A 22,250-nucleotide genomic window follows, 5' to 3' on the forward strand; every position below is an offset into this window, starting at 1 on the left:
ACGTTTTGGCATGGGACCGGGGATGCATTATACGGATGCCAGTCGAGCCAGCTGAGACACTTTCACTGAGACACTTTCACCACGCCTCGACATGCGTGGCAGAGGCTGCAGCCATCACTTTGGCCATTCAGGACGCCGAGTGCCAAGCCAATTCGGCTGTCAAGCGGATTGCCGCTTGTTTCTGCATGGAACGACACCCAAATCAACAATCAAAATTTTAGGCAATCAACTAGAGGGGCACCACACTATCATATGGTGTCCGGCACACGAGTGACTGGAAGGAAACGCGAGGGCAGACCGTATTGCTCGAGGATTGAACGTCCGGGCAACGGCATGGCCTAGCGACGGCCTTCCACCGAATTCTCGTGACATCCTCCTACACCAAAGGCAGGAGCGGAAACGTTTTGGACATCCTCACTCCGTTTTAAACAGCCTATAGGACAGGAACTGGCGTCGTATTCAGGCGAATACATACCTCAACCTGCCCCACCTACACAGAATACACCCCACGAGGTTCGCTGACGAGTGCCCGTGGTGCATAGAAACACCCACACTGAAACGCATCACATGGGAGTGCTCCAGGAGGCTTCCGCACATAAACAGCCCCATATTACAGCAACACCCACTAATGAGGAATAGGCAGTGGGAGGCATGGGTTGCGAACGAGGGTCGGGAGAGTCACTTGGTTGTTCTGGACCAAGCTCAGCGAGCCGCTCGTGCCAGTGCGGCCCTGGAATAGGGGCTGCAACCATCGTGCCTTATTTTATTTATGTTCAATAAAGTTTATACTCACTCACTCATTCTTCAAATATAGACTTTTATGGTACAATTTGAATCTATGCATTTCACTTATTACATTTATTGAAACTCTTGGTTTGGCTTTTTCGTTGCAAAAGATGTCGACTTAGGCGCGAAATTATTAGGTAGTAACGTGTTTCGTGTTACCTTCATGGAATTTGTACACTAAGCAGTGGAAAGTTTTCTGTAATTTTATTTTTCACAACACAGTACATATTACCACGTTTGAAGAATTTCATAGAGGCACGTAATTACGCTTTCCACTCTGTCCGCAGCCACATCATCACATTTGGAGGCTGAAACGTTACTCTTCCACTCCCTGACGTCACAATGAACCCTCATGCAGCAGCTACACAATGCCATATGCCCTGGAGTCCGGCTCAGTTTTTCTCCATCCAGTGCCTTCGTTACTTTCTTATTGATGTAAAGACCTCAAACTGGCACCACCCTCTCGAACCATCTCAGTCGCAGTGTCTCCACTTGGAGACGCGACTTTCTTTGGCTTTTTCATCGAAAACGGAAGGAATCAAGTGGCACACATGTGCGCCTAATATTCGAGACAAGCGTAATAAACGCAATCTCATATGAAGCGGCGAAACGCTCCTGAAGAAAAAGGAGTTTCAACTCGGACGACTCCATGTTTTAGCAAGCTGTTCATGTTACTCGTTTACAACAGCCTCAGTCATACAGACAGTTAAAAACCCACGTTTTATGTAAAGAGGGAATATGAAAAACAGTTACTAAATACTAAGGTTTATGTTACTGAATAGTTTTGACCCTGCTTTTAACCGCGTCTTCATACGGCGACGAACCACATGCCGACAAACCACATGCACCACGCGAAATTTAAAAATACTGACACTTTTCGGACTTGTTGCGCCATCTAGTGCACTGTCGAAGAATTAAAGTTTCTTGTTTTACCATTTTTTTAAGTTTCAAGTGGCGGCAATTTTAAATGTAATAGAAATATCGCCGTACACACTGTTTGACCGTGAAGATGGAAGACTGTCACGTCTCCATGTTATGTCGCGTCCTCGAGTGGTTGTCCGGATACCTGCGACTCCTTGTTTGAGGCCAGATCAATAGAATTTCGTTCGCACGACGCAAACCAGCAGTAGCAGCCCGAAGTGTTGGTTTTGTATTTGAGTATTTTTCCCGCTGAAATCTAGCATTGCTTCTTTAATTTCATTCTTCAAAAGATCCTTTTATGTCACCGTCCTCGCTATAAACCTAATGCGAGTTCTTGAGGTACGATGTGAAGAACCACTGGTATAAGCAAGTCCTGTGGTAGTTTCGGTAGCGGTGCAAGAACGAGAAGTATGTGGCGAAAACTAGGGAAACTGCCAGAAATGCGACGTTTTCCGGTGCAGAGCAGCTCAGGACCTCTTGTTAAAACATCACAGCATGTGAACAGGTTGATGTCAATGCGTACTTGCGAAAAAGAAACTTATTATTGCGTCATGATGCCTACGTAAAAAGATGCAACCAAATTCGCACAATATTAGTGCGAGAGAGGTGAACTTTCTCTTCGCACTCTGGACACCTAAAATATTAAGACTTGGTAGCTTAACGTTTTTCCTGCAGAATATCGTAATTTGTGACTAAAGGGGTTGCATATGTACGTGCAAGAACATACGTTTTGGAGTGATGCGTTGGGGTTGGTCAAGTGACCATCTTGAGTGATTTTTTTTTCAAAGGAAATAGTGAAATGGCTCACTTAAATAAAGAAGCAGTGAGGTAAATTGTAAAAAAAAAGAAAAGAAAACGTACACCTGCTGGCGAGAAGTTCAAACAATGTCTCGCGTTGTCGGAGCCGCTAATGCTTTATTTGGCCGCCAATACCACGTGGTATTCTGCCATCTCTGGCCACGGATACTACGCGGCTTCACATAGTTGCCGTTGCTAACGTGTTCGTGGCGCTTCCTTGATTTTCGGCAATGCAGGTCGACTTCACCCTGAGCATCAGTTTGATTGCGATGGACATGACGACGATTCCGGCAACTAGGGCCAGCAGAATCCAAAGGATAACCGGTTGATCATCATTTTTCGCATTCTCCGCATCTGACGTGGCTGTTGCCGCCGGCTCGCGAGCTGGCTCCGTTTTGGTCGGGCCTGTTGAGGTCGTTGCCGAGTCTGTCAGCATGTACGGCTTTTCCGGCGTGGTCGTGGTTCTTGCTGCTCCAGGCTTGCTGTGCCCCACTGCCCGTGTAGAGGTGGAAGCTCCAGTTGTGAGCGATTTGGCGGAAATATTGGAGAATTCGTACTCTAATATCAGGCTCCTGGATGGCTTCCCCTTTAGTCCATCCGCGTTGATAACACGCGCCGCCACGTACGCCGTCAGCTTGAAACCACTGTCGCCTGGAGTGGTCGTTTCCCAGTCGCGAGGAAGTGCGATCGTCACGTCGTGCTTGGAACCGGGGGGGAGGGGGTCTAAGTTGCCTTTGACGACATTGGACAGAAGCTCCTGGCTGTCGAAGTCCCTTTCAAGCTTGTCTCTACTAGTGTCACCTCTGATCTCCACTCCCGCAGCTGTAATTGAAGGTACAGAAGACAGCTGTCATTCGGTACGACGACGCGCGAGGCGCAAACGCCGCATCTGTTTGCTGACACAATCGTTGCAGGTTTATACAGGCCACGATACCACAAAATGCACACACACACACACACACACATGCGCGCGCGCACACACGCACACGCGCACACACACGCGCACACACACGCGCACACACACACACACACACACACACACACACACACACACACACACACACACACATATATATATATATATATATATATATATATATATATATATATATATATATATATATATATATATATATATATATGGCATTGTCCCCGCTATTTAAAGCTTTTGATATATTGCTTAGCTATGGTAATGTTACAAAGCTGAGATTTACTGGCAACTCAATTGTTACGTAAAATTTGCTAGCTGAAATAAACAGCATATTTGTTTCAGGGGTGAGGTTTTACCAAATCCGCCATGGTTGCTCAGTGGCTATGGTGTAGGGCACGAGGTCGGGGGCCTTAATCCCGGCCATGGCGGCCGCATTTCGATGGGGGCGAAATGCAAAAACACCCGTGTACTTAGATTTAGGTGCCGGTTAATGAACCCTAGGTGGTCCAAATTTCCAGAGTCCCCCTCTGCGGTGTGCCTCAAAATACGATCGTGATATTGGCGCATAAAGCCCCATGATTTAATTAATTAATTTAATGTTAGGGTTTATCAAGAATGGTTTTACACACGTCACGACAGCACTGTTAAACAATTCGGGCAAACACATTAAGCAAGATTATGCAATTATATTGCCACAAGAATGAGATGGAACCTCTGCATTATGCAGTTAGTCCTCCTTCCCCCTGCCCCCGTTTTATTTAAATTCTGTTTACAACTCCTTTGTTGCAGTAGAGTTCTGCAGTGATTCACAAAGACGCTACCCGAAGTATATATGGAAGGTGCGGTTGAGTCTGCAAAATGGCCTTTATCTAACATCTTATTATTATATATATTTCGGCTGTGCCAGCTAACGTCCGCTGAGGTGTTGAAAAGAAATCAGAAAAAGACGCTGTGCTAGATACCATTTTAGGACCTACGGTGTACGGTCGTGAGAGGCGTGACAAACGAACACCGTTGGTCTTCAAGTCCTATCTTACCCTGCTTTGAACAGCTTGGCTAAGGTTAGCGAGAACACACGGTACTCCCAAATACATAAATACCTAGCGATCGTGTCCACTGCAGGACGAAGGCCTGTCCCTGCAATCTACAGCTCCCTTTGTCCTGCGCGAACCGATTCCAACTAGAGCCTGCAAATCTCATAATTTCATTACGGCACCTAGTCTTCTAGCGTCCTCGACAGCGCTTCCATTCTCTTGGCATCCACTCTGTAACCTTAAGGGTGCAACGGTTATCTAAACTACGTATTAAATGAACTGCCAAGCTCCATGTCCTTCTCTTAATGTCAAATAGAATATCAGCTATCCATATTTGCTCTCATCTAAATCGCTCTCTTTCTGTTTCTCAACGTTATGCCTAGCAATCTTCGTTCCATAGCTCATTGCACGGTCCTTAACTTGTTCTCAACCTTCTTTCTCAGTCTCCAGGTCTCTGCCCCATATGTTAGCACTGGAAAAATTCACTGATTGTACACCTTCCTTTTCAATTTTAATGCTAAGTTAGCACTCAGGAGCTGACAATGTCAGCCGTATGCGATCCAACCCATTTTTATTCTCCTCTGAATTTCCTTCTCATGATCAGGTTTTCCTGCAATTAATTGACCTAGGTAAACGTGCTCCTTCACAGACTCCAGAGGCTAACTGGCGATCTTGAACTCTTGTTCTCTTGTCCGGCTATTCATCATGATCTTTCTTTTCTGAATATTATTCTTCCATCCCACTTTTACACTCTCTTAAGATCCTCAATCATTTATTGCAACTCGTCCGAATTGTTCCTGAATAGAACGATGTCATCGGCAAACCGAAGGTTGCTTAGATATTCGCCATTGAATCTCACTCCCAAGTGTGCCCAGTTTATTAGCTTGAATATTTCTTCCAAGCGTGTAGTCAATAGGATAGGAGACATTGTGTCTCCTTGTCTGACCCCTTCTTTATAGGTACCTTCCTACTTTCTCTAGGTAGATGTGCAATCTCTTTAGATATTTTCGAATGCATTTACGTAAGCGTCCTATGTACTTTGATTACGTAATGTCTCTATGACTCCTGGTATCTTTACTGCATAAAATGGCTTTTCTTAATCTATGAAAGCCACGTAGAAAGGGTTATTCTACTCTGCGTATTTCTCTATTACCTGATTGAAGACATGAATGAGATCCATTCTAGGGTATCTCTTCCTGAAACGTGCCTGTTTCCTAGGTTGAATAAAGTCCAGCGTTGCTCTTATTCTATTGGACATTATCTTGGTGAATATTTTATATAGCATTGGAAGTAAGCTAATGGGCCTGTAATTTTTCAATTCCTTAACGTCGCCCTTTTTGTGGATTAGTTTGATGTTGGCATTCTACCAGTTCTCTGGGACACTTGAAGTCGATAGGCAGTTCGTATAAAGGGCAGCTAGTTTTCCAAGCATTATGTCTCTACCATCTTTTATAAAATGGAGTGGTATTCCATCTTCTCCCGCCGCTTTCCCGATCTGATGTCTTGATATGCCCTTCTGACCTAATCGCTAGTTACAGGTTATCCACTTCATTACTGCTTTGAATGGAGGTATTCTGAGTACTCTGGGTATTGTAAAAGTCAGTACAGATTTCTTCCGCTTCTTTTACTATATCTGAGATTGCTGATGATTTTACACTGCTTATCTTTCAATGCATACATCTTGGTCTGCCCTATTCCAAGCTTCCATCTCGAAGAGTTCAGGCTGCCCCACTTTTTTCACTACTTCCTCAGACTTTCGCACGTTATGTCGAATATCCCTATTTCTGCCGTGTTGATCAGCTTTGACAGTTCGACGAATTCTATGTTATCTCTAGAGTTGGACACTTTTATTCTTTTTCGTTTCTTTCTTAGGTCCTTTGTTACTTGGGAGAACTTACCTACTGGTTGCCTTAGGGCCTTATCTCTCAAATCAATTGCTGCTTTTGGAGCCAGCCTAGTTACGATTTCATTCACTTCCTCTACGTCATCTTCATCTCTCTGTTCTAAGGCTGAAAATTTATTTGATAGTGCCAACCTGAATTGGTCTGCTTTTAACATTACCGCGTCTAGGTTGCCCTGTTCCTTCTTGACCAATTTTACCTTTTCTCTCTTCAAATTGAGGTAAGTCCTAGCCCTCACTAACATATTATCACTGCAATTTACGCTACTTAACACGTCTACATCCTTTGCTATGCCGTGATTGGCCGAAAGTATGAAGTCAGTTCCATTTCCTGTCTCACCATTAGGGCTTTTCCAAGTCCGCTTTTTGTTTCAACGCTTCCTGATGAAGGTGTTTATTATTCGCAGCTTTTTCCTTGCCGCGAATTCTACTAACATCTCTCCGAGATGTGTTCCTAGAGTTCACGCCGTAGCTTACAATTGCTTTTTCACCAGTCTGCTTTTCCCCCACTTTTTCATTGATGCCGCCCATGAATACAGTATACTGAGTTCGCACTTTTTGCATCGCTAAGTCAATATTTTCATGAAACTATTATACTTCTTCATCATCGTGACTGGAGGTGTGGGCGTAGGTTTGTACTACTTTCATTCTAGACCTCCTATTTAGCTTTATTGCGACTATTGCTATCCTCTCATTATTGCTGTAGAATTCGTCACTGTTGTCCGCTGTGTCCTTATTGATTAGGAATCCTACTCCAAACTGCTTCTCATCTGGGAGTCCTCTATAGCAGAGGACATGGCCATTTGCCAGCACTGTATAAGCTTCGCCAGTTCTAACCTCACTAAAAGCCCATTATATCCAAAACTATGTCTAATACTTACTCAAACAGTCCTGCTAGGCTAGCTTCACTCGAGAGGTCTCGGGTGTTAAACGTTGCAGTGGTCAGTTTCCATTGGCGGCCTCTCCGGGTGCAGAGATTCTTAGCACTGTCTGCTGCATTAGAAGTCTGACCGCCGCTTTGGTCATGTGCTCCGCAGTTGCTGGGTACTGAGGGCCATTGGGTAATTGAATGAGTCATTTGGGAGGGAGTGGCCGAATACTGCACCAAGCAGGCGAATTCCTGTTCCGGTTAGGGAGTGTCTTGTTGAAGCTTAGTGGGTCTTCCTAATTGGGTTGTATCTGGATTAGTATAGCCCCACTTGCTCTCGGCGTTTTTGCAGGTGTCAGGCGCCAGTCCAAGCCTAGGGTGGTGACTTTGCATTTTTTGGCAAAATCACCACACCGCATAGTCCGTGCAATAAATACAGCCTATATGTTTCATAATGAACTTCAGTAAATTATTGGGTTTTACATGTCAGATACACGACCTCATTATGAGGAACGCCGTAGTTGGGGACTACGGAAATTTTGACTACCTGCGAGTTCTTTAACGTGCACCTAATCTAAATACACGGGTATTATCGCATTTCGTGCCCATCGAAATGCGGCTGTCGTATCCTGGATTCGAACGCGCGACCTCATGCGTAGCAGCTCAATACCTTAGCCGCTAAGTGACCACGGCGGGTTTAACCTGTAAGTTGAATACAAATAATTCGTGCATAAAAGGTTGTTGATCTGATGCGTATAATTTCCAGAATTTTTTTAGAGGCAGCCATGTTCATAGTAGACAGTTCATCTAAATACCTTTTTTTCACTTAACTTTTTTATTTGCTGTCTACAGTGGTCATCGTGCGTTCTTCGTTTTTTTAGCTTGTCGGCTGCTTGCACTGAATGTACAAAAAATAATTGGTAAACGCTCCTAATTCATATTTGCGTCGAAAAATGGCTACAACGTATAAAAATACTGTCTATACAATACATCTGCGCTTTTCTAACATACAGCGCTACATTCTTACTTAAAGCTGCTCACTTAATGGTAAGGATTGTTGTTTCAATGTTCTGGCTGTTTTTCTACCATATGTCGCAAGATCACAAATCAGCGGCCCCAAGTTCTCATTGCTACATTCCATGAACTGGCAACCCAATAGTTATTAATTATTAAGAAGATATGTTGCAAACAATTACATTTTGTTAATTCACTGCACATACTAGCCCACCCGGTAAGTGAACGGAAGCAAACATTTTTATCAATTTTATATCAGCGCAATGCAACAACAAGAACAACAACAAAAAGAATAAACTTTACGAGTAGGCTGTCGCACTTATCTTTTATTTTTTATTTTTTGAGAGGCGATTTGCTGAGACCCTATGTGAATTTGATCTTTCAAGGCGTTGTTACAGAGTTTAACATCTTTTATGGCCTAACGTAGTAGACATGATTAGGAACACCTCTGAGAAATTAAATCCGACACTTTACAGACTAGCAACTGAAATCTGTACGCGTTCTGGACAGCAAAAAATTACCTTGCATCCACTATGTATTGTATATTACAATACGGTTGTCCAAATACTAATCACATTTAAAGAGTAGAGCTTCACTCACTGGTATTACTAGTTATAATAGTCTTGTAGAGTGTCCTCATTTAATTTGTTTCCTAGTACGAGATGGCCGCTCACAGATAACACGCACCTAATCCATGTGTCATGTGTGCGCCAGGCCAAGTCCACGTAAGTCTGAGAACAGCAGTTCTGTCGATCTCGACGTAACCGCTGGGAGCTTTTAGGTCTCTGATTTGACCAGGAGGCACATCAGTCTGCCACAGGTCCCTGGTGACCTTGAAGTAGCTGCCGTAGGCGACTCTTTGGAACGGAGCCGTCGGCTTCATTTCTCCCAGGAGGGTATCCTTGAATGTGTAGTTGTCAGGCGCTTGTACGACCGGTACTGACGCTGCACAACACATAGCGACAGTATTACTACCGCAAAAAATTTAAGCAAGGCAATCTAGCGGTGTGTGGCGGGAGGAGGATTTCCCGGGAAATAACATTTATGATTACATTTGACGCCGACCCTGCACGCGGCATTCAATGCTCGTGCAGTACCTGCAGGCAGCTGCAGTAATAACACACTCAGATATGCCGCAGGTATACATTGGCTGTTTCCATAATACGTTGTTGAAATGGAATGGTTATTTTCGTAGTTTTCTATAAGATATAACAAGCTTCGGCCATACATCATTTAATGTGTTTCAAGACTTGCGGTTCCAATAAATAGAACTTCTAGACATGTAACCGATTTCGAGAAACCATGCAAGTTTTTTAGCAGTTTATTGTGATAGAAGGAGTTGTGCTATGTCTGTCATACCTGACAGCATGCACCTTGCGTTAACTGGACAATGTTTATAAACTACCAGCGGCTATTGCCTGGAAACTTAAGTCCAAAAGTTACGCCGCTCCGCACCCTATACAGATGTGCTGATTTGAACTACTTCATAACTATAGAAGAATTTCAGTCTTAAAAGCAATCAAAAGATTGCGAACTTATTATTATGCGATAAGCGTTTGCACTATGTAAATAAACTTCGAGGTCAAGCTGAATGGTAGATGAAAGGTGCAGCGCAAGGGCCTTGCTAGACATGACCCGATGCATGCGCTACTACATTGCTCAACTAATCGTTCAATAACATGCTTGAAGAAAAACAGCGCTAAAATTATATGAAGGAAAAGAAGACCATGTACGACGGGCAGGCACTAAAACAGAAATCATGTAACTCTGTCGATTTGTTTTGGAGTTGTGAAGCATATTTCTTAATATGTAAGTCCTAACAACCTTGTATCTTTTTTTCCCAGAAATAAAATACCTCTATATGTATTTGACACATTATCAAAACGCATTTCATTCAGTAGAGGTACCATCAGTCATTGAGGCATACGGGAAGGCTCGACAGCTACCTTGGTTCTACACAAGAAAACTAGAAGGGTACGTATCAAGAAAGAGGTCTGGCAAGGAGACAGAATATCTTCTGTGCTATTCATTGCATGCTTAGAAGAAGTATTAAAGCCAATATTCTGGGTATGCTCAGGAATTAGGATCAACAGCTAGTACATCAGCAACTTCCGCATTGCAGATGACATTGTCCTGTTCAAGAACACTCGGGACGAATTACAACAAACGATTCAGTATCTAATCTTAACATCGAAAGTATAAGGGTGGGGTTGAAGATTAATATGCACAAGACAATGATAACGTTGAACAGCCTGGCAAGAGAACAAAAATTCAGGGTCGCCAGTCAGCCTCTAGAGTCTGTACAGGAGTACTTTTAATTTGTCATTTAATCACAACGGACCCTGATCATGAGGAGGAAATTTACAGGAGAACAGAAATGGGTTGGAGTGCTTACGGCAAGCATTGACAAATGCTGACTTGGAGCTTACCAGTGTTGTTGAAAAGAAAACTACATAATCATTACATTCGAGCAGTGCTAAACATAGGGCTGGAACTTGGACGTTAACAAAGAAGCTTGAGGACAAGTTCTGGAACGTACAAAGAGCAATAGAAAGAAAATTATCTGTTGCGACGTTAGGAGACAGGAAGAGAGCAGTGTGGATCGGAGAGCAAATGGCGATAGCCGATACTCTAATTGACATGAAGAGAAAAAAATTACTTGGTTGACCTTCTAGTACAAGTGGTGGACCATTGAAGTTACACAATTAATGTAATAAATTTGCAGCTAGAAATTGGAATAAGCTAGCGCAAGGCAGCGGGAATTAGAGATAGCAGTGCGAGGCCTCCACCCTGAAGTGGACATAAAAATAGGCTGAAGATGGAGGAGGAGGAAATAACTTTATTGAGTCCTGAGGAACCCCTCCCCACCCACTCTTGGTTTAGTGGTCGACAGGGGTCGCGGGCTGCACCCACGTTGGGACAGGAAGCCCGTGAGCATCCGCCCTTTCGTGAGCCCTCTGGACGGCCCGGAGCAGGGTCTGGTGGTCGTCGCTTCGCAGGACGTTAGCCCAGTCTTCTTCACTGAACATGGTGGCGCTTAACGCGGAGCATTGTCAGAGCATGTGCGCTAGCGGGCAGTACAATTCGCCACAATTTGGAGATTGCGGCTCTACCTCTGATGAATAAAGGCTAAGTCGGCCTCTCGAGGGGAACGACGCTGTCGGAAGCATTCTGAATATAGATGACTGTGGTCCAGTGCGTTTAGCGTGGGTGAGTGGGAAGGTACTCCTCGACAGCTGATAGTGCGTTGTTATTTCGTTGAAGGTGAGCAGCGGGTCTCGGTGCTCTCCTCCCTCCCCAACACTTCGTCGCCACGATCGCCGCTGTGCGTGAGTCCTCGCGCGCGTGCGCCAGCTCATTGGCGTTGGGAAAGTCGGGGTGCACGTCGGCCCCATGTGGGCTTGAAACCATTTGACGATGTGATGACCTGTGGCTCCCTCGCTGCCGAGGACGGCCGCCGCTTCCCGTGATATCGATCCCGATGCGAATGCTCTCGACGCCAATCGCGAATATGTGTACACGTAAGGACGTGCAGGGTCCCTCATTGCCATGGCTATTGCCACCTGTTCGGCCACCGCCGACGTTGCGCCCTTGACCAACGCTGCGTTAATGATCGTACCATCAGAGCGTATCAAGACGGCCACGTACCAGTCGCTGCGACCTTACTGGGCCGCGTCTACAAATGCCGCCAGTCTCAGGAAGTTGGCGGTCGATTTCAGCAGTGCTCGGGCCCTCGCCTTTCGGTGCCCCTCGTTGAATTGCGAGTGGACGTTTCTCGGAAGCGGTTCTACCTTTGAAGTGCCCCTGACCGCTTCGCTGAGCGCGAGATTGCATGCGTTGCACTCTGCCTCTGCATTTGTCCCTGCTTCTTCTAGGATGCGTCTGCCAGCCCTGGTGGTCGACAGCCGCACGACCTGTGCCATGGTCTGTGCTTCGATGATTTCTGCTAGTGAATTGTGGACCGCTAACCGATCGAGCTGCTCCATGCTTGCAGCGATCGGAAGACCTAGTACCCTTATGATGCTCTTGCGCATCAGTGTCTCTATCTTTGCCGCGTCTCTCTTGGTCCATTTTAGCGCCGAGGCTAGGTAACTTACGTGACTCATGAGGAAGGCGTGGTAAAGTCTCACGAGATTGCTCTCGCTGAGCCCTCCCTGGCGGTTCGTCACCCTGAGGATCAGCCGGAGCATGTTCTTCGTTTTGGACGTCAGTCTCATGACCGTTTGCGTGTTGCCGCCTTTAGCCTCAATTACAGCCCCAGGATTCTTATAGTGTCCATTCTGGGGATCGGCTGGCCGGCACTCGTGTGTAATTTGATCGGTATTTGATCGATCGGCGTCAAATTCCTCATGCTTTGTTTCGAGGGCCTGTAGAGCAAGACTTCCGATTTGCTGGGTGACAAACGGAGACCCGTTTCTTTCAGGTACTCTACCGTTGTGTCCAGCGCCACTTGAAGAGCCCGCTCGACTTCTGCGTCGGACCCTCCCTGGCACCACACCGTAATGTCGTCTGCGTACAGGGCGTGATTGACGTTGATCACTCGCGTCAGCCGGTCCGAGAGCCCTTTCATTGCTTGATTGAATAATAATGGGGAGAGCCCCACCCCTTGTGGGGTGTCTCTCGCGCCCAGCGTGTTCCAATCGGACGTGGCCTGTCCTATTTTGATCGTGGCGTTCCTGTCTCTGAGGAAGGAGCCTATGTAAGAGTGGACCTTCCGGCCTAGCACCATCACCGAGATCGTTTCTGTTAGAAATCTGTGTTTGGTGGGCTCATGGTGGGCTCAGGCTGGCCCCCTCATTTAGAAATTATTATAATAATAGGAAACAAAACAGACTCAAAAATAAATAAAACATTAATAAATTTCTACAAGAAAAGCAAATAACTAACATATTTATTATTAATAATACATAAAATAAAAATATTTATTTTTAAATGTTTGAGAAAATAATCTAGCAATTACCATTAAAAAAGTTATTCAAACTGCTAAAATTATTATATTAAATCTTAATAAATCTAAAAATAAATATTTAGTAATAAAATTACCGTCATTAGCTAAACCTAGTATTAAAGAAAATAAGGATAGTATTAATAAGTAAATTACAATTTGGTATACGTTCACTTTAAAAATTAAACATAAAATTAAAATTCTGATGGTTAAAATTTTTAACATTTAATTAATCTTATTGACTTACCTATTTCATTTCCAACAAAATCTTATTAACACCAATAATAATCTCATACCCAAACCAGTCTCGCAAACAATCCTAACTAAAGATGCAAAAATTGATAAAACATTAAAAAATGAGAAGTAAATACATATTATAAGCCCCCCATGTTTTGTTGGAAGAGGCCCTTCTCTGTCTATGTACCGCGACACTCGGTTATGTATTGCATGTTCCACCGTCTTACCTAGGCACGAGGTTAGCGATATTGGCCGCATGTTCTCCGCCGCAAGTGGTTTACTGGGTTTCGGTATTAGTATGACCGAGGCCTCTCTCCAGACCTCTGGTACTCGTCCCGTTCGCCACGCTCTGTTGATTTCTTTGCTGAGCTTCTTGACCGATTTTCCGTCTAGGTTTCTCAACAGTTTGTTCGAGACCCCGTCAGTGGCCGTCGCGGAGCGTCCGTTGAGGCCTTGTAAGGCATCGCAAACTTCCGATTCCATGAAGGGCGCGTCGAGTTCTTCGACCTCTGCCGACGGATTGCGGATAGTCGCGTCGCCTGACGGGCCCAGTGGCAGATACGTCTCCGCCAGCTCATTTAGGAACTCTCCCTCTCTTTTGCCTTGCTCTTATCGCTTGTGTAAAATCTTATCGATTGCCAATCTCTGATTGCTTTTGGATTCCCTGTCGTCGAACAATTTCTTTAGGAGGTTCCATTTGAGCCTGGTTCTCATTTGTCCGTCTAACGACGCGCACACCTCGTTCCACTGTTGCTTGGAAAGTTCGATCGAGTGCGCTTCGATTTCCCGGTTTAGTGCCGCTACTTTTTTTTCGTGGTCTCCGATTTAGTCCTTGCGTTTTCCACCTGGCCGTGACGGAATTCCTTGCCTCCAATAGATGTGCTAATCTCGCGTCCGTCCTTTCCACGTTGGGTTCAGTTTGGACACCCTCGTCGCGGTGCTAACGCCCTCTTTGAGCCTTCTAAAAAGGCTGTCTAGGTCCGCGTATTCGCTTGTGTCTTCCTTCCTTATTTTGCGGAAGGCGTCCCCGTCGGTGACCTTAAATTCGCACGTTCTTGACGAAGGTCAGTTCGGGCGTCGTGTCCCACGCCACCGACGTGCCTAGTCGAGTCGGAAAGTCGGTTAACAGTCGGTTAGCAAGCCACGTTTTTGCGAAAATTTATCAATACGAAAGTTAAACACTTTTTCGAGTCCCTTTGATAGCACAGAAAGTATAGATAAAGGTCGATAATTGCCAATATTATTTTTGTCACCTCCTTTGGGAATAACTGTTACTCTTGCTTCCTGCATATTACACGGGAAAACTCTGGTTGACAGAGAAATATTAAAAATGTGCATTACTGCAAGTACAAGTAAGTCTATGACGTACTTAATTGGCCTAATTTCTAAGTAATCTACGCCTCAACTGTGGCTATTTTTCAAGGACTAACACGTTGTAATCACCTCAGGGATGCTAGTAGGCTTTAGGAATAAAGATTCTCTTAATGAAACTACATGCATTGTATCTTGAATGTCGTGATCTACGCCTTCTAATTTAACAAAGGAATTGTTAAAGTGGTTCGCAAGTTCTGTACCACCTACAAAGGTGCCATGAATGTTCAACGTATCTGTTCGTGAATCGACTGACTTCCGATTTAGTGTTTCGTTAACTTTTTCCATACTTTGTAACTTCTGCGCATGCAATCATTGATAAGTATATGGCTGTAGAAGTCATTTTTCGCCTTTTCTTTTTGTTTGTTCAATTTATTCCCAAACTGTTTATATTCTTTCCACGTTGACAAGTCCTTCGACTTGATAAAATATTGATAAGGCTTACATTTTTGTTGATTTGCCTAATAAGTTCTTTCGAAATCCATAGCTTGCATGCAATCATTGATAAGTATACGACTGTAGTAGTCCTTTTTCGCCACTTATTTTTGTTTGTTCAATTTATTCCCAAACTGTTTATATTCTTTCCACGTTGACAAGTCCTTCGACTTGATAAAATACTGATAAAGCTTATTTTTTTGTTGATTTGCCTAATGAGTTATTTCGAAATCCATAGCTTGCGCGACTTTCTTCCACTCCGATAGTTTTCAAGCGGAAATGATTTGAAGTAAAGTGTTTTGAGTTAGCTCATAAATTTATCGTATGACTCATTGGAATCTTTAATGGCCAAAATATCGTTCTAGTTCATTTCGCGTATGGCTTCTCTGAATTTATCTAGCGTTTGAACCGATATATTGAGGTACGTTGTCTTTTCAGTGCATGAACTTTTAGCGGCGCCTTTACGTTCTAGTAAAAGATATACAGGCATATGATCGCTGATATTTCAGCTTATGGCACCCGATTTCGTGTTATCGATAGTCGAGTTTGTTATCAAAGTGTCTATTAATTATGACGTAGTGACAGTTACACGCGTCCAGGATCTGATGATGCTGTAGAAGTCATTGCACTGTAGGATAGATACAAATTGCGCAGTAGGTGCTTAATTAGTCATCATGTCAGTGTTGATATACCCGCCCAGTGCAAACAGATAGTCGTTTTCAGTTACGTGTGACAGAAGGTTATCTAAAACTAAAACAAAAGCAGAGTGGCTGGCATTAGGGGGTCGATACGAAACCGCAAAAACCGTCTTTTCTTTCTTTATGCATAAGACTGCGTAATTTTCTGTAGCTCTGCTATATTCTTTAAGAATATCATACCCTGTTAGAGAAGTTATAATTGCAACGCCATCACCTCTGCTTCCCTTGTGGTTCACGAAGAAATGCTCGTATCCTTGAGGTATATAATGTTCCGTGTCGTCATTGTACTAAGTTTCGGTAAACATCAACACGTCAAATGTTACCTTAAATATTATGGGATTTTACGAGCCAAAATCCCTTTCTGATCATGAGGCACGCCGTAGTGGAGGATTCCGGAAATTTCGACCACCTGGGGTTCTTTAACGTGCACCTAAATCTAAGTACACTGGTGTTTTTGCACTTCGCCCCATCGAAATGCGGCCGCCGTGGCAGGGATTCGATCCCCCGACCTTGTGCTCAGCAGCCTAACACCATAGCCACTGATCAACCAGGGCAGATCAAATTTTACTTTACATGATTAGATTACCACAGTGACTTCACCCTTTTTGTTCAGCAGCGACCTTGCGTTCAGATGCATGAATGTTAGCAGCTTTGCTTCGCTGCTTATTTTGTGTCTCAATGGTTTCCTCAGGAATCACACAGGCTGATGGTGCCATCTCTACTTCAGGTATGAATGTGTCAAAGTTTGTTTGTTAAAGGCTTGCGATTTCGCTCAGGTCGCTTTCACGCCTGATGCGAATGACAAGTGAAGTCTCTGTGTGACGCGCATGAATGATGCCATTCTTCGCCCACACAAATTTCCAGCTGCGTTCACGTTTGCGTGCTACAGCCTTTCCTAACATTTTAATCATTTCGGGACGAAGGTGTTCATTTACAAATACCGGAGCTTCAGTGGGCAAGCCTAGGGATGCATTTGTTAGACTTTTCTTTCGTGACTTCTGAAGAACTTCATCTCGTTTGTTGCGGCGTTGAAACTGAACAATTATATTTGTCTTATTTTCCTTTCTTGTACGAAATCTGTGACAAACATCCATGTCCCGGCGTGCTATAGGCTCGCCAACCACCTCGCCACTTTTCTTTAGTACTTCAACCACATTTTCATTTGGTTTCTCGACTATTACTTTAATTTCAAGATTTCGATTAAGCGTATACTGCACGGACTGCAAGAGGCCAGACTGGCAATCTGCCAAGTCCTTCTGCAGCGTAGAAACTTTATGTTGTAGTAGTTCATGTTCTTTCTTCAGCTCATTATTTTCACTTAACGTTGCCATCAATTTTTCATTTGTATCATCAAGGCTCTTCCTGAAGAAATCCATGCTTTTCTTCATTTCATCAATTTCAGTGCGCAAGTTTCTCTCTTCGGATCGAATGCTTCGCTCTAACGCTTCTTTCGATGTGAAAGACTCTCTGTGGTCACAGGGCGGGCTGCACACGTTCACTACGAATACGCTGTTTTTCAGACAACTGTTCGGTAGGATTTCGACCGCGGTGACTTGCGCTTTCGCATTGCCTAATTTCAAATCTCGTTCCTGGAAAGTGCATTTGTTCGCGACGAGGGTCGCCACTCCGCGCTTACCCTGTTCGAATTTCGACGAGGCGACCCGGTAGCCGGGCAGGGCCGCCTCGCTACCCTATGTTTCTTGTAAGATCATGACGTGCGGTTTGTCCGCCTGTGAGACAACGAACCGTAGCAGCGGAGCGTTGCGCTTTTTGAAGCTAGCACAATTCCATCGCCACACGACCAGCTCTACAGTTGAGTTCTTCGCCATGATTGATACCTTGGATTTGTTTAGCACCTGCAGGCGCCATCTGTGCTTCGATACGCATCACTCTTGTCACGAGCGCTACCCTGCTTTCCGCTAGTTGCTGGACCATTAGCTGCAAAGAGCTAATCGACTGCTTAATTCCCAATAGGATACTACTGGACTCAGGTTCCGCCAGGCTTCCCTCCTCCGTCAGGGGAGGGGCCCTGCGTTTGACTGAGCGAACCGACTGCTCCCCTTGCGGGGTCTGTGTACTTTGCGGCACCTGCTGGTTCTGTTGTTCGACTAGCTGGGGAGTGTAACCTTGTTTCCGAAATGATTCAAAATCCGCCCTCATTTGCTGAATCTCCGCCTTGAGGCACGCGTTTTCTTCCGCTAGCTGAGCTATTCTAGGGTCTTCTGAAAATTCTTCTGAAGTATTATGACTATTATGATAACATCTCATTGGTCATTTAAAGGTGAGAGAGCCTACGCATTGCACGTTAATGAACGAGAGATAAACTCACGAGGAAGTGGTCCTTCCTCCTCCCAAGTGGTGGCATCAGGAGGGAATCCCGGCGTACGGTACGCATGGCTGGTCTTGTTGTCCCCGTAAATGTATGCCCAGATGGCATACCTTCCTTTGCCCGTGAACTGGGTGAAGTAGCCGCTGTACGTACCATCATGTGCCAGGATATCAGGATCTGCAAGATTAGTACGAAAACTTGTTGAAAACGTGATTATATAGCAGACTTTTGACTCCATCAATTTCTTCAGATTTAAATGTTGTAGATATGAGCCAAAGCGATGTGAAAGTAACTTTTTTTTCAGCAGCTAACACGTAAAATGGTCGATTTGGAAATTTCCGAAGTATGCGGTACTTTATTTTTAAGATATTTCATTACGTTTGTTCTCTACCAGTTCACACTTCGGATTTAGGAAACGATGATTCTAGCCTTTTTTTTTGTATCGAAGATTTCATGTTTGGTAAATGGTTTCTGGTACTTCCCATTGTCACTCTGTCATTGAGTGTGTGATTGTACGACCAGCTGCGCACTGAAAGGCCTTCTTGTTTTGCCCCTTCTTACAAATCTCCCATACGAAGTTGAGAATGTAAATTGAAAGAAATACTTTTTAAACAAAAAGGCTATAGTTGACAGAAAATTCAATATATCATAATCATACGACACCATTTGCAACACAGGACCACCCGTCTGCTCCGGACACCCAAAGAAAAATTTTCGACCGCAGTTTTCTTTTATAACGTTATTTTGAGAGAAACCACACAGACATTCGCGCCACATCCATGCCCTTTCGATCTCCATCGGCGCCACAGTAATGCTTTTGGTATCGCGGGCACTTGAGCGGCCAGCGCACCAACAATTTAGGGTCATGCGATATGCTATGTGTGGGAAAGATAGCGAAGTTCAGAAACTTAGGTAAAGAAGGGAGGTTTATGGTTTACTAAACAGCTTACTTTCAAGGCCTTATGAGGCGTCAGCGATGAATATCTCTACAGATTTCCCTGCGGATAATGTAACACAAAACTGCGGTACTATTCCTTAAGGGAGAGCTGAAAGTATGGCCGTTCTCTCAGCATGCCAATGATGCTTATGGCGCATTTACATGCCTAAACTTTGCCCCCTGGCTTCGATTCGTCTCGTGACTTTGCAAAAGAATCATTTGATGCAATATATTGGCGCATAAATGTAGCATTTCCGAACCATTATGCGCTATCTAAAGACTGAAAATGACTCATTCATACTGGCAAATTGCAGAGTTCACGTGACAACGTTGGTCACAAACTGACTGGTCGCCTATTATACCGCCGAAAACAATCAGTTTGGTCGGTAGCCTGTCGTAGCAGATCATAGCCTGTCGGCAGCAGCGCCGGAGCTCCAGAGTGGCTTGATCGCAGGATTTTTACGAAGAACCACTTGGCTGCCAATAGAGAAGGAGACACACGCAGCCTCCTGTTGCCTCTGCAGTGGAACCAATGCATTTTTCTTCAATACCTCACATGAACATTGTGAACGTGCAAACTACAGCTTTGCAGATTCGTATTTCACATACCTTAGTGGCGATGCAACAGGCACAGAAAAAGAACAGTAGCAGTTTTACCTGAAGGACCAGCAGCGATAGCAAGGTTTCGCGTTGCTCTTTATCTCTACGGACGGTATTCGAGAGTGTACGTGGGTGCGAATTCGTGGAGCGATGCTGCACGCAAGTTAACTCGTGCTGGGTTGCAGAAACAATGGCCTGCCAGTTAGCAAACGTCTAATAACGTTTGCATGATGAATAACGCAGACAGTAGTGTTGCAGGTGTACCACATCAACGTGGCACGAGTTGCACGAGACAGAAGGGAAGCCATGTGCCATCGCAAAACGCATATCAACATTGTCACTTAGGTACGTGTGAAAATTTTAAAAGTTTCAATTCCGCATCAGAAGCGGGCGTCCTTGATGTGGAAATTGAAGTACGTGTTTTCATGTGTGGAAACCGCGATATGATACGGGACAAGCTACTGAGAGCGACTCCGGAATAATTTTGACTTACTGCATTTATACTACGTACACCCAATGCACGGCACGCGGTGATAGTAGCGCAATGTTGAAGGCACTGCGCCACCATGGCGGGTGCAGTTCACGTGCAGTGGATGCGCTTCACGTAGGCTCCGTGTTTGAGGATCCACTCGACCAGATTTACGACTCACCGAGACATCAAAAGTGCACTAAACGATGAATACCAGCGTAAAGAGTCTGTTCGGACCGATGTAGGGAGTGTGAGTGCCATTAATTTGGTATTCTCCGTCTTTAAAATTTTGCATTTGGGATCACCTAGCTGAGCTTTACGCTGATTCCGCCGCTCACCCACGGGAACTTATCGGACTCGCTCAGCCTAGGCAAGATTAGGTTGAGTTACGACATCGGACACCGACCGAGATTGAACAAAAACCATGTTTTCCACAAATCGGGCAGCATTCACAAACCGCAACCTCTACCGAAGCCACGGGAATCTTTTTGAAAAATTCTCTTGTACAGAAGATTGAAACAGTATCAAGGAAGGACACGATGCTAGATACAGGCGGAAGGTTCATCGCCCTTTGCAAGATTCACAGCTACCTACTCATCGACATCCTGGACTCCGGACCGGGTTCCAACGCAACGAGCGTATAAATTGCATTGCTACACCCATATCCGTGAGAACATGCACTCTCGGTAAGACGATTACCGAAAGGAGCAGTGTGCCCAAGACTCGACAACAGGCGGTTGCCCCTTTACTGAACAGGGACCCGAGAGTAATGATAAGACTTACATATAAGTCTCGGGAACGGGTAGAACTTAATGGCTGACACGCCAAGCCGACCCCATTCAAGGCTTTGGCAGACTGCGCTTCGGCGACATGAACTACGAGGTGGTCGCCTAGGTGGCGGTATTCTACGCGGCCTGTCTCTGACTGGTGCATTGCATTGTTACCGGCACTAATTCTGACTGAACTGTGTGCCCGCCGGCCGGGGACATCGTGCGAGCTCGCATGCTTGGAAAGCTGAAAACTACAGACATCAGTTTCCAAGGAAAGACGGTCACTTGCTTTGTTCACTATTACGCTATTCAAGTGGCTTGGGTTTGCCGCCCCCCCCCCCCGGCCCGCCAATTGTGCTAGATCTACTACCAGCCAGGCCACTGTGCCGACGTGCGCCCCGCGCTGGACGCTTAGGACTACCCGCACTATGGAGAAGCCGTGATTGAGCACTTCCGCGCATACGAGCCCAAGTGTATGCTGTGGGTGGCTCGATCTAAGCTTACGTGTACAGGGGCAAGCTCAAGACAAGAAAGAGGTCCAGGGGTCGAGGAGATAGTTGTTTAGCTCGGACGCGAAAGCAACGCCTTCGAGATCGAGGAACTGAACCCCGTGAACCTCCCACTCTAGTTTGAAGTCACTAACGGTCTTCGCCTTGCGACCAGTCCCGAATTAAGGCGAGGGAGAGGAGGGGTAGAAAAAGTAGAGATCAGCGAGGGAGAGGAGGGGAGGGTAGAAAAAAACAGTCGACAGTTATATCTTAAGAATGAATTAATTAGTGATACAAGTAATTACCACTGTTCAAAAGCGTTATGTACGAGGCGTTACTCCAGCGCGACTGCAATTTTGCGTTTTCATAAGAACACTCGGCTCTCTCTAGTGCCAACACCGTGAGGCCTGCGCCGTGAACTTCCGAAATACAGAGCGTGTTGCTGGGCGTGAAAGCCGACAAACGCGTCATGCAGCAATCGTATCCGCCCACGCGTTCCTGTCTGGGGACGCTGCGCCATCTAGTTGCACTCCCAAGAATAGTTTTCTCGTTTGACCGCACACTGAGTGACATGTACTCAATGACAAGTTGGCGATAGGTTCACTGAAGAACGGCACATACACAGTGAAATTCATAGAGCAGTTCGCTTAAGCATTGGCGGGAAAGGCGTAATATGAAAAGTAGCACATACCCAGAGCATTCGCGGCCGAGTTTTGTAT

The 22,250-nt window shown here is 45.1% G+C and overlaps 1 protein-coding gene across 1 annotated transcript; it reads right to left on the reverse strand.

Moving 5' to 3' along the window:
* Nucleotides 1-2,613: 2,613 nt before the first annotated feature.
* LOC142558370 (calcium-activated chloride channel regulator 2-like) lies at nucleotides 2,614-20,877 on the reverse strand. The gene is made up of 4 exons (XM_075670513.1): nucleotides 20,868-20,877; nucleotides 18,268-18,444; nucleotides 8,940-9,197; nucleotides 2,614-3,327 (listed from the first exon to the last, which is right to left on the reverse strand). The coding sequence occupies exons 1-4, from the start codon at nucleotides 20,875-20,877 to the stop codon at nucleotides 2,684-2,686; spliced, it is 1,089 nt and encodes a 362-aa protein (XP_075526628.1). The 3' UTR covers nucleotides 2,614-2,683.
* Between the last annotated feature and the right edge of the window lie 1,373 nt (nucleotides 20,878-22,250).

The sequence above is a fragment of the Dermacentor variabilis genome, chromosome 9 (assembly GCF_050947875.1).
Source record: "Dermacentor variabilis isolate Ectoservices chromosome 9, ASM5094787v1, whole genome shotgun sequence".
Classification (NCBI taxonomy): Eukaryota; Metazoa; Arthropoda; class Arachnida; order Ixodida; family Ixodidae; genus Dermacentor; species Dermacentor variabilis.